The sequence below is a fragment of the Lonchura striata genome, chromosome 8 (assembly GCF_046129695.1).
Source record: "Lonchura striata isolate bLonStr1 chromosome 8, bLonStr1.mat, whole genome shotgun sequence".
Classification (NCBI taxonomy): Eukaryota; Metazoa; Chordata; class Aves; order Passeriformes; family Estrildidae; genus Lonchura; species Lonchura striata.
The window spans coordinates 2302926-2315765 of NC_134610.1; the positions used below are offsets into that span (position 1 = coordinate 2302926).

Genomic DNA, 12840 nt, shown 5'->3' on the forward strand with positions numbered 1-12840 from the left:
AGCAGAAGCATGGAAGTGAGCTTGGAAACTGTTTCTCTGCAGGCAAATCCAGGGAGCCTGTTGGGATGACAAACACACACCAAAATTCCAGTCAATCCATAAATAAACAGAAATCTTATTAGAGAAAGAACCAGCATTTTCTAGTTCCTGACATTTAAAACTCTGCACCTGACATGAAGCCCAGCATAAACTGCTTAGATAAGCCAGGATTCCACGATTTTACCTGAAAAATATTATTCCCAATACACACCAGAACAAATTCCAATCCTGCTGCAGAGATGTACAAGTAAGGAAATTCAAATTGAACATCATATCCTCAGTATGTTTAAAGAGCACAAAACCACCTCAGTCAGTGGCAATCCCAGCTGGACAAAGGATTTTATAGCACTAACCCCTCCCCCTTTTTCTTCTTTTTAATGAAGATTTCCACAGCCTGCAGCATCATGCAGCACTCCTCCCCTCTTCCTGCACTTGAGGCACACAGAGACCATGCAAGGGGTGTTGCAGCTCTGCTTCACAGGAGGTTTCACCACCACTAATCCTTTAAATGAAAGCCATTCCACATCTGGCACTTCCCATCAGAGCCTTGGGAGTTTATGCAATCCTTCTCTGCACCTCACATATTCCCAGAACCCATCAAAAGTTTGAAGCTCCAGCTAAAGGTTTTTTTTAAGTAATTAGATGAGGATTAGGCTACACGAAATCAGAGATACACAGCAATCTCACAGACATCTTCTGGCCAATTTTCCCTGAAAATGATCCACTGAAAATGATCTTTGTAGTGAGAAGAGGACATGCTAAGTGTACAGCTTTCAATCTGCAGAGGAAATTACTTCCCATTTTCATTAAGCCTCCAAAGGGTTTTGGGGATGGTAGTGAAGCAAGGTTATTCCTAGATACCAAGGAGAATATTTTTTTTTTTCCTTTTACACACTCATATGTTCAACAATTCTTTCAGAAAAAAAAATTCATTTATACTTCATCAGACTATCAGCTATTCCCTGAAATGAGCCCAGCTCTACAGAAAGCCTGGAAAGATCAGATAAAGTGGAATTTTCAGGGAGCAGCAATCCCAGAGAAGTCACAGGTGCCCCACAAAGCTGCCACCACCCCTCACCTGACCAAGGCAGTGTCCGGGTTCCTCTATTCCCAACAGGAATAATTTAGCCTCACCTCTCCCTGCAGACATCATGTGGAAGAAAAACAGAGCATCAGTTAAGCAAAAACCAGGTAATTTTAGCCATCTGAGTTTGTCATGAGCTCCCAGGATTTAAAGCTCTGCAAGTGTTTTTACCTGCCAGGGCTTTTAACTCACGCAACGTAAAACAAAACAGGTTTGAACACAGCTTGGATTAAAAATAGTTCTTTATAGAGAAAGCTAAGATGGAAAATACACTGACTGCATGACATAGGCAAGATTTTCCTGGGAGGGTGGGTCTGGACCAAACAGCATCTCCAGGTTCCCTCCAGCCTCAGCGATCCTGGGATTTGTAATACAGAAACACCCAAATGTAGAGAACAAAACAGCAGAAATTCAGCCCATTTCTTTGGCAGGGCAAGAAACTGTCATTCCCCATTTCCCCAGGTCTCAGGTCCCATCCCTCCCCTGGCACAGAATTATCACATCACCTGCAACCTTCTGGAAATAAGTGCATATGCTGGGAGCAAAGGATCAGAGTCCCTGAGCAGCCTCCAGAACTGCTGCTGTCCCTGCTTGCACACTGTGAAATAACCACATATGCACCATGGCCAGGTTTTGATATGTATTTTTATTTCCCTGCAGTTTTCACTTATCAAGAACAAGTAACAGGGAAAGTTGTCTGAACTAGTGCATAAACAAACATTCGGAAACACCACTACACGTATCTAATGTACAAGAACCGTATAAAAAAAGTCACTAAAACACTACACTACCAAGGTGTCCAACGCTTACAGTCAGACTTTTTCCAACCCGTTACTTGCCTTGTAGCCACAGGAAAACTCTCCAAAATTGAAAAGACAATCTTGCCACAACCCTCCCTCCCCCCCCCACCACCTGGGATGGCTCGATAGCTAGACATCCAATAATGAATTATTGCAATGATATAGAATGCAATACATACCTGGTAAAATATCCTTTAATGTGGTGTGGTACAGTTTGAAAGCCGGTTAAAATACGCAGTCTTCGGATAAAATGGCATCAAGGTGAAAATTTTCTCAGATCTGCACATTTGGACATGTGCCAGATGCATAATTTTCCTAGTCAGTTTTTTCTTTTACCTCTCCTGTGTAATTATTTTTTATAAACTGGTATTATAAATAGAAATATACATTCAAAATATATGGAAAAGTGAGTTACTACATTAAATTTGCATGTATCGATCCATCCCTTTTCCCCTGCACAGTAATAGAAAATACTATTTTGCCTTGAACTTCATATTTGACAGTGAAATGCCACTAAAGTATTTACCAAAAAGTCCATCTAGTCAAATTGTGAAACAAAATGAACCAAGTGAAAACTTTACATTTCCTTTAGAAAAAAATTACAAGAATTTTGTTTCCTAGCTATGAATCTTTAACTTTTTTTTTAGACACAAAGTTGCATTTATTTGTACAAGATACAAAATGTAAACATGGCAAAATAAATAGTTTAAACAAGTGATGCAGGATCCCATGTCATGCTCATGATCCCATTAAAGAATTATTTTTTAATCCATTCAGTTGCAAATTCAAGTGCAAAAGCATGATGATGAATATCTACTATTCAAGTAACAGAAATAATATTGATGATACAAATAAACTATTTTACAAGGTAGTGATTTTCCCAATTTTACAAAATTTACATTATATATCGACTTAATACACGATATAACGGGAGTCCATTGGGGTCTGTGTGAGCTCTGTGACACAGAGTGCTGTGTTTGCATTCAGCTGGAATAGGAAGGAGCAGCCCATGACCCAGCTGGGGACATGCCTGGAGGTTATGTCACTTCCATGGCCACTGTGGTCTCTGCGATGCCGTTCAAGCCCAGGCGCTCTGGTTCATGGTTCTCTCTGCAAGGCAAGGAGGAGCCACAGTCACAGCACATTCTCATTCACTTTCAGGCATTGCTTTTGTCTTTTCACACTGCTCTCAGCTGGACCAGGATAAGCTTAACACACACACACACACTGCAAATGTGATTCGGAAGTAAATACTGGCATTCAACTGCTCTTGTTCAACAGTGCAGTCCCTTCTGCAAGATTATTGCATTTAACTGTCCATTTCCAGCCTGAATTATGGATTAAATCCCCAAAAGTTCTTCTCATATGATAACTCAGCACCAGTTATTCTGTTAATGCACCCTGCCCATTCTGCTTTAGCACTAATGTTTTACTCCTTTACTGATACCCATTTTTTACTTTTCCAATTGACAAGTATGACTTTGTTTTTTGAAACACCATATAACCCAGGAGAGACTTCCAACAAAGCCCAAATAGTGCCATTTTCAGAACAATCTGCCAATTGCAAAGCTCCTGCCACTCCTATGAAACATCATCTAAGCATCCTGAAATAGCAGTGCTGCTGTTCAATGAGAATAAATACCTTCATGGTTGGACTTGATCATCTTAAAGGTCTTTTCCAACCTAAACAATTATTAATTATGATTTTATATGTAAGATATGGTTTGCCATTTACTGTGATTTTATATGTAAGAGATGGGCTGCCACTTACTGTGATTTTATATGTAAGATATGGGCTGCCACTTACTGTGATTTTATATGCAAGATATGGGTTGCCACTTCTCTGATGTGTGTTTTACATAGATATGTAACACATATATCCATATGTAAATATAAAAATACATGTGCCAGCCTGTACCTTACAATATTGCTACACAATGTTAAAGGGAACATGAGGGGAATTTGACAGACTCTACCTGAAAATGCTGCATGAGAAGGGACAAATGAAATGGTTAAAATTCAAACACGGCACAAGTTGACCAAAAGTACAGGTGCCTAAAGGCAGGGCAGGTTATTTGAGGGGTTCATTTGCACAATCAGCTCTTGTGCTTTGCCATGGCCATGCTGAAGGTGCTGAGTGTGCTCCTGGAAGGCCTCTCAGAGGTGGAACAGACTCCCTCTAGCACAGAGCTGGGCATGGCCATGGAGAGGACACAGGCTGAAGCTGCAGCAGGGGAGGCCTGGGTGGGACATCAGGAAGGATTCCCCCATGGAAAAGGCTGCCAAGCACTGCAACTGCCCAGGGAGGTGACACAGGTGGGGTGAGTCTCTTCCACCAGGCAGCACTGACAGAACCAGAGGACACAGCCTCCAGCTAGGTCAGGGAAGGTACAGGTTGGGTATTAGGAAAAATTTTTTCACTGAAAGAATAATAAAGTTCTGGAACTGTCTTCCCAGGGAGGTGGCAGAATCACCATCTCTGGGTGTGTTTAAAAAAGCACTTGGTGCTATAGCCTAGCTGAGGTGTCAGGGCATAGGTGATCCTAGAGGTCTCTTCCAACCTCATCATTCTGGGATTCTGGGATTCACTGGCACGCAGTGCTCTGCTCTGATGAGCTGAGGGCAAGTCCCTGACTTTAGGGATTCCAACCCAAACAATTCCACGATTCCAAGCACATGTGGGAGCTGCTGCTGCCCCGTGCCCACTCACCTTGCTATACTGCTGATGGCACTGCTGGGAGTTACCTTTGGCACTCTGTCCATGCTGGCAGCAACTGTGGCAAGTTTTAAGGCTGTTGGCGAGGGCGCTGAAGTCCGTGTATTGATATGAACATTGACTGGAGACACAACACTGACGTTGTTGAGGTGCACGGCACTGGGCAGGCAGGAATTGTTCATGGGGAGAGGCTGGGGGCTGCTCGTGCACAAGGCTGGGATTAAGTGGTTTGTGGTGCTGTGGCCAACTGTCCTTACAAGCTGTACAGTTGAGATCCCTGGGCTGGATGATAAAGCCATGTTGGTGGAGTACAAAGTTCTGGAGGTTCCTGGTAGGCAGAAGAAATGGTGGGTGTTAAAAACGTGACATTTTTTAATGAAAAGCCAAAGCTTAACCTCAAGGGCAATGCTTTGAGTGTCCATATTAATTAATGTCATTAATGTCCATATTTTACAGATTCACAAAATGGAAAAAGTGGCAGCATGGCACACTGCCATTGATGCCTCAGGATTTAGCTTTTATGTATTTTTTAAAGGTATTTTTCAGATCCTGTACTACTTTAGGGTATAACTCTAAAAACTCCATAGCCTGTCAGCTGCTATTCTGTTTTACTCAGACAAAACAATTCCTCTAGGCCTGAAACTCAGACATCTCACTGCCTCAGGTTCCAAAAAGTATAAACAAAAGTGATTTGGGGGGGAGGAAACTGGGGGAATTAATTACCTGAAAATGTAATTGGAGGATTGGTCCACTTACATATCAGGGGTTAAAGTTATAATTATCTGAAACACTCAAGACCATCATCCATTTTGGGTGTAGCCTCTTGAGAGGCTTCTGACTGCCCAAGGTGCATATATTGAAGGCATTTAATAAATACCCACTTTTATTCTCTAAATCTTGTCTAGCCTCTGTTCCAAGTAGCCACTCCAAGGCCTCATCATGTGCCTGATCTTCCAGCCTCAAAGCACTGCCCTCTTGGATAAGAACTCAGACAATTACACAGATTTCTCTCTCTCTTTGCTGGAACTGCTCCAGTTTATTGATTTTATTCAGTCGTGTTTTTTCTCCCTCTATTCATTTCATATTATCATTAACCCAGCCTGGCAGAAGGTCTATAAAACTAATCACATCATTAGCTGCTAAAACAACAAATTACTTTAAAAGCCTCTTCTTTGTCTTGGCAGCCCAAATCCCATTTGCCTCTTGGCACCGTGGAGATGGCACCAGCACAAGCAGCACCACAGGAGGAGGGCTGGGAGGGGGCACTGAGTGCCCATGGCTGCATTTTTGGGACAAATCCTAAATGCAGTGAAACCTGAGGCTAACAGTGATGTCAGAAGAATTGCCAGTAAAGGTTGGTTAGTACATTGTTGGCTGAATATACAAGTGAGGTAACAACAACCAAATAATGAATCAACTTCTCCATTTCCTTCTCAAAGTACTTTAATGCTTTAAGCAGTTGATTTATTCTTTCATTACACATTCACACTGGTTTTAAAATGCTGTCTTTTAGACTTTTGACCTGAACAGATTATTAGAAGATAAAGACTACCAAAGGAAAAGCAAACAATGCTCTTCCAAGGTAAAGAGCACTCGGTGGTTTTATATCCATTTTAACAACATCTACTGGACAAGGCTCTCAGGCACAGGGTGGGATTCTTGGGGGTGCCCTGTACAAGGCAAGGAGCTGGACTTTGATCATCCATGTGGGACTCTTCCAACTCAGGATATTCCATGATTCAAACAACCACTGTTCCAAAGTACTTCAGAGAAGAATATTTAAAGCAATCACAACTACGAAATTTGATTTTTTTGTTGTTATTTCTTAATATCTTAGAAATCAGCAATAAGATCAGATGATAATTAAGAGCAGCTAACATTCTCAGCTCACTCCAGGCCAGGATTTTCCAGGAGTCCTCACCTGAAGGCTGGACAACACCGTTGATATTGTTGTGGCTGGTGTTCTGCTCCTTGGCTCCCTCGCTGCGCCCGGGGCCCGGGGCACTGACCACTGCAGAGGCAGCAAAGTGGGCACTGGCTGAATCCAGGGTTTTGGACATACAGTCAGAGGTGCTGGAGCCCTGCAGGAAGAGGAAAAGGTGGCTCTCAATCATCCAAGTACAAAAGAAAATATGCCTTAGGATTGCTACAGCGCACAAGTAAAGCAAATAAATAAATACAGCTTTGAGGTGTGATCTAATGCTCCACAACATGGAATATTTCTGTGTCACCAGAGTGATGAGAAATTGGAAATCAGTGTCCAGATGAGGGTTAGCAACTTCTGCCCAGTGCAGCCAGGCCAGATCTCAGCACAAATCCCTCTGGTTGTGTGCTGTCAGCCTGGAGAGGGAAAGGTCCTGGGGAGAGCTCAGAGCCCTTGCAGGGCCTGAAGGACTCCAGGAGAGCTGGAGAGGGATTGGGGACAAGGGATGGAGGGACAGGAGCCAGGGAATGGCTCCCACTGCCAGAGGGCAGGGATGGATGGGAGATTGGGAATTGGGAATTCCTGGCTGGGCTGGAATTCCCAGAGCAGCTGGGGCTGCCCTGGATCCCTGGAAGTGCCCAAGGCCAGGCTGGATGGGGCTTGTTGCAGCCTGGGACAATGAGAGGAGTCTCTGGAAGATCTGGATGGGCTTTAAGGTCCCTCCCAACCCAAACCACACAGGATTTCCTATGTTTGGAGATGTTTCCTCTAGGAAAACAACCATGTCTTAAACCCTCTCTGCTCTGTCTCCAGGCAGCTGCAAATCTCAAGGATGTGCAGGATTTGTGGTACCTCCACTGTGCCACAGAGTAACTGTCCAGCACATTCTGGAATCCCACTATATTAGTGGATAGAGTCACCATTCTTACTGGAAAGAACATTAATTCTGCAATTTCAATTTATATGAACTAAGAAAATGACTTTGCACAGAAGCTTGAAGTGCTTTAAACATCCAAAATTTGTTTGTTTTGTTTAAATATTTTGGCATCATTTCTTTACATTTACAAAAAATGTCATCAGTATCTGCCAACACAGAATCCATGATTAATTGAAGTAGAAAACACTGAGGAGAAGGGACAACCAGCACAGGCAATTAGATATAAAATGCTCAAAGTAATATATATTTTCCTAGTAATAGACAACAGCAACAGTTTTTATACTTTACTTGGAAGAAGCTAACAGAAAACTAAGCGCAATGGAAAAACTTTTTTTCCTTACAAGGGATTCCAGAGGAAAAATGGGATTTTTTTAGAAGCCAGAATATGCAAAACTCTGTTTTTCCTCTCAAAGGTATCAATTTTTAGTGCTCACTGAATATCTGTTCATCACAGAACACATTACCTCAGAAGGTAATTTTAATAAAGTCTCTTCAGAGCACTTACAGGCAGGAGGACAAAACCATTGAAAACAGGGAGAGTTGAGAGCACACACACTGGTATTTTCACACTGATAACTCTGTGGATGCAGGTAACACATTCAGCTACAAAGTCCCTTCCTCAACTTGTAAAATGCAGCCAACTTGTTATAAAAACCCTGAGCAAAGTGTTTTAAACTCCCTCTAGAACATCCCAAACTCGCTGGGGTGTCACATTTGGTCGGTAAGAGACGAGCAGCACCGTGAACACAAGGAACATGCAGGGTGGGAGCAGTACCTGTGCTTTCAGATGTGTCTGTTGGGAGGAATGCTGAGACTGCTGCTTCTGCTGCAGCTGGGCCAGCTGCTGCCTCTGCATCTGCACTAACTGCTGTTGGTGTGTCTGGAACTGCTCCTCTGTGATCCCGCCTGTGACTACAGGAAAGAAAGGAGCCACAGTTACACAAACACACCTGGAAAAGGCAAGAGCGCAGCTAAGGTGGCTGGAGATGATAGAAATCATGGCAGATGCACCCAAAATCTTCACAGGTTATGTAAAAGAGAGGTCAAGCTGTGTTTTGTTTGTTGGGTTCTTTCATGGAATTAATTTGTAACAAAAGAATTCAGAGCTTTTGTTGCTTTTAAGCAGTTTCTATCTTTGGTGGTTTTATCCCCAGTAGCTTTAGGCAAAAGCTCAAGAGAAATGATTTTCCTGGCTTTCAGGAAAGAAGCACAGCCTAAAAATCAGAGCTGAGGACAAAGCACTCTGGGCTGAGCTGGGTACCTCCTCTCCCAGTGAACACTGGCAGAGGATTCCTGGACAATTTCCCTTCCCACAGCCCCTTGTGGCCCTTTGCCAACAGCAGAAAGGACCCTGAGGGAAGCACACGTCTGACACAGGGGATTTTCTCTGCCAATTATTGTTTTAAATGCACTAAGAGTTTAGGGGTGCCACAGTAAATTTATTTTTGAGATGTTAATGCCACCCCAGAAATCTCACATGCCCAACACATGAAGGGAATGAATTTAGAAAAGCTGGTTTTAATATTCTCCCCCTGGAGAATTTGCACACTTGGTAAATCAAAAGTACTGACAGGGGTTTGATGCTAACACCTGAGCTGTGTGCAGTTAACCTGAGTTCTCTGGGGAGCAAGTGAAGAGAGAATTCCCTTCTCAGAGATTCCCATGAACACATTTCAACACTTTAATTCTATTTGTGCAAGACTGAAGCTGTGCTGCACCTCAAACAAACACCTGGATTCTCAGGAACATCCTCCTATCCAGGGGCACTGAGCTAACATGAAAACACAGAGTTTTAGCCATCTTGCAGGGTTTGGCTCTTCCACTGACCACGTTTAGTACTCAGGATTCTCCTGAAATTCCATTGGGAAAAAATACCAGAATCAGGATTGCTTAGAAATTAGAACTGAAACTTTTTGTTACTGCAACATTATTAAAGCAGGTTTCAACCATATTAGGAGAGCACTTAAAAATCCAATTATTTAAAAATTACTCCACTTAAACTCTAGCAATATTATAATTTCCAACCTAAGTTTATTTTGCATTTAGCTTTACTTTATTCCTCTTGCAGATTCTTACCTAGAATTTAATTCCAAGTTAAATCAGCTCAACCTGCTACATTCCCTCACAAAACACATGGCATTGCTGAAAGCACCAGGGCCAAGAACAGCATTATGGAATATTACATCTATGTCTATTTTTAAGTTCTGAGGTAACAAGTCCCAGAAAATGTGTTTTGTTTTATAGAAAACTGTTTAGGAGCAAGGTGAGATTTCATGTTTTCAATCTCCTCTCCTTCCCAGTTTGTCACAGACCACAAAGTCATGGAATATTCTATTACAGGCTACAGGGAAGGTAATCCAGAATTCAATATTCCCTTACGCTGCCTGTATGTGCCTGAATTTCAGGTATTTACCCAGTGGCCAAGCTGTTCACCTTGTTATAAACCAGCAGATGTTCATTAGCACATTAAATATCATTTGCTTCTGCCAAATCAATCACCTGGAGGGTCCTGGAGAAAAAAAAGCAAACTTTGACTGTGTCCCAGGGCAGAGCTCTGAGCAGGGTTAAGAGCTCTGCAGCTTCAGGGGTTTTATTTTATCAGAGCCTGACTGGGCTGAAAAACTGCACCACAAAAGGGGAAAAAAGTCTCTTCAGCTTTCACTTCCAGGCTCCTCTCTCTTTGGAACAGAGTTCATGCACTCATTATGTATTTTGAAGAAAAGTCTAGTCACTGGCTTTAAAAAAAAAAAAAATGTGTCTATACAATCCATTTGAGGAAATATCAGAGTTGCTTTACTAGTATGGGGGGCAAAAATATGACAGAGGTAATTTTAAATATTCTTGTGTACCAAAAATCAAAGGAACTCCCCAGTTCTCTCTAAAATAAATTTAAATAAAAAAATAATTTTAAGTACTGCCACCATTTTCTCTGGAAAGAATATCACGGTAGCTGTAAAAATAAGTGATTTCAAAGAGAATGACTTCAATAAATGCAGTTGACAGTGCCTGTGCTCACTTAATGCACAACCAGACTCTGACCAGCCCTTTAAAAATTTATTCCCTATTTACTAGTGAGAAAATCCATCAGCAGTGCCTCTTGCTGGCTCAGTTATTTGGGGAAGAATTCTGCTGTCTATTGTGTCTGATCCTGTTCCACAATTGCAGGATCTGGTTTGTAATTTAAATCTGTGACAAAAAAGGTCCTCCCCAGCCATAAATTCCATGCATAATGTACTTCAAACTACTGAGGGATTTCCATTTAATTTGAATTTATTCCTCAGATGATTTCTAAAATTATACCACGAGTTTATTACTATTCCTCCAAAAAATGGCTTAGATCCATCAGATTTGGTTTTATTCCTTTCTCAGCGATTTTTTTACCAGCTCTTGGTGTTTATCCCCTCACATTGAGCTGCTCCTTTCTGCCCCAGCTGTGATTCCTCAGGCCTTCAAGGTCTTTCAAAAAATAATTATAGAAAATACATAATATGTTATATCTGTTTTTTTCTCATGCAGCAAGAAAATGCTCCTGTGCCAATCTTTTCATGGCAGAGAACAATCTAAAGGTTACAGTGACCAAACTGAGAAGCTGGGGAAGTACTGGACTGGAATAAATATTCTGTGCCTCTGTCAGACAATTTAACAATTGGTATTTAACAATACCCAGGAATTATAGAGATACATTACTGGAGAATAAATATCCATTCCTGCAGCTTTGAGAGAGATGGGACATTCCACAACCACAGAAATTAAGGAATTCAGTCAGTCTATTCTATTATTTAATTATCCTGGTGAGCAGGGTGGAGGAGGGACATACTCAGCTGCTTGCTGTGGTAGGAGATCTCATTTGCTGGATCTCAAATTTTTCAGATTTTTGAAGTATCAATGATTATGATTTTTTCCTAATTATAAAGACGTGACAGTGTTAAAACTTGAACCATTACAACTCCAGCTCATGAAGTAAGTGATGCAAACACTGCTCAATTTAAGCTTAAAGCAATTTTTTCATCGCTGGATGCTTCCACTAACAACATTTTTACCATTTTCAGACCTTTTCATGCCAGCTTAGGGCACTTAGGAACTTCCTACATTTGTCTGAGTCAAAAATGAAAACTGCCAACAAAAATGAGCCACACCCACCCTCCCCAAGAAACCACCAGATTTGTTTTGCATTCATAATGAACATCCTTCTAACTTTAAACAAGGTTAGGCCAATTAGTGCCATTAAGATTTAATTAGACGTAAACAATTCTTCATATGAGCAGAAACCCTGCTTTGAATAATGTTTGAATCCAGCACTTCAAATTCTAATGGGAGCAAAGCAGGAGGAAGAAGTGTTTGTGGGAAGTTTCTGGATGTCAGGCTGTAGCTGTGGTTAGGTCCACACCAGTGCAGAACATCTCATCAGTCCAGCCACAAAGAAAACCAAAATTCAGTATTTTAAATCCCAGAAAAAGCCAAATCCTTGCCTACCTGATATGCCATTCTTGCTGGTGTTCAATAAAGCTACAGATGCTGCAGAGACTCTTTTATTATTCACAGTCTGCCCTGCTTTCCTTGAGGTACATTCTTCACTATCACTGTCCTGGGGATTGAGTAGCCTGGGCTGGAAACACTGCAGTCGACATGATCTGATATTGCTTAGGATTTCAGGAAGGGACAGTCTGTTTTCACAAGGTTTATTGGAAGCATTGGTCCGTGAAAAATTAGAAGAAAAGTCTAAAGTCTGGGAAGAGCTTGAAAAACTGCTCAGCATTTCCGGGTCAATCTGCCTCAAGACAGGATCATGTTCTGTGGATATTCGGTCCATGATAACCCTGATTAAAGAGGAGGAGGAGAATCATTAGGTTCATCATCTCTTTCATACTTTTATCCTTTGAAGGGGAATGAAGAATTCAAAAGAACCCAACTGTACCTTCCACCCCTGCCAATCCTCCTCCTTGCAAACCCTATACATCTCCTTGGGATTGTGAGGGTTGTAAGGCAATGCCTGAACCTCAGTTTGTCCAATTCCGCCAACTCGGGGCTTTCGTACAAAGAATTCGTTTGGTCCAAACGAGGCTGTGGAGAAAGAAAAGGCAATTTTATACTGCAAGGATGCTTTGATTAGGGTATCATGCACAGGCTTCAGGACAGAACATGTGGTTTATGTTGAGTTAACCAATAAAAGCTTTAGTAGTTAAAAAACAAACTCTAATATTTAGGCTGTTAAATACTCTGCGTCTAACAGCAATGGAAAAGTTGGAGAAAATGAAAATAAAAGTTTTCAGTCATCTCAACAACTTTTGGCAAAGGAATTAATTCACAGGCTAAGGGAAAAAAAAAAAAAAAGGAGGGTGA

General features: G+C 41.7%; 1 protein-coding gene across 2 annotated transcripts in view; it reads right to left on the reverse strand.

Moving 5' to 3' along the window:
- Positions 1–1750: 1750 nt before the first annotated feature.
- EPC2 (enhancer of polycomb 2) overlaps positions 1751–12840 on the reverse strand; it is a 37434-nt gene continuing 26344 nt past the window's right edge. For both annotated transcript variants that reach the window (XM_021535417.2, XM_021535418.2), the window contains exons 9-14: positions 12416–12561; positions 11974–12317; positions 8276–8412; positions 6561–6720; positions 4634–4967; positions 1751–3033 (exon numbers count right to left, since the gene is read on the reverse strand). In XM_021535417.2, the coding sequence (XP_021391092.2) occupies positions 2961–3033; positions 4634–4967; positions 6561–6720; positions 8276–8412; positions 11974–12317; positions 12416–12561 (1194 nt within the window). In that variant the 3' untranslated portion in view covers positions 1751–2960. The remainder of the gene's footprint in view (positions 3034–4633; positions 4968–6560; positions 6721–8275; positions 8413–11973; positions 12318–12415; positions 12562–12840) is intronic.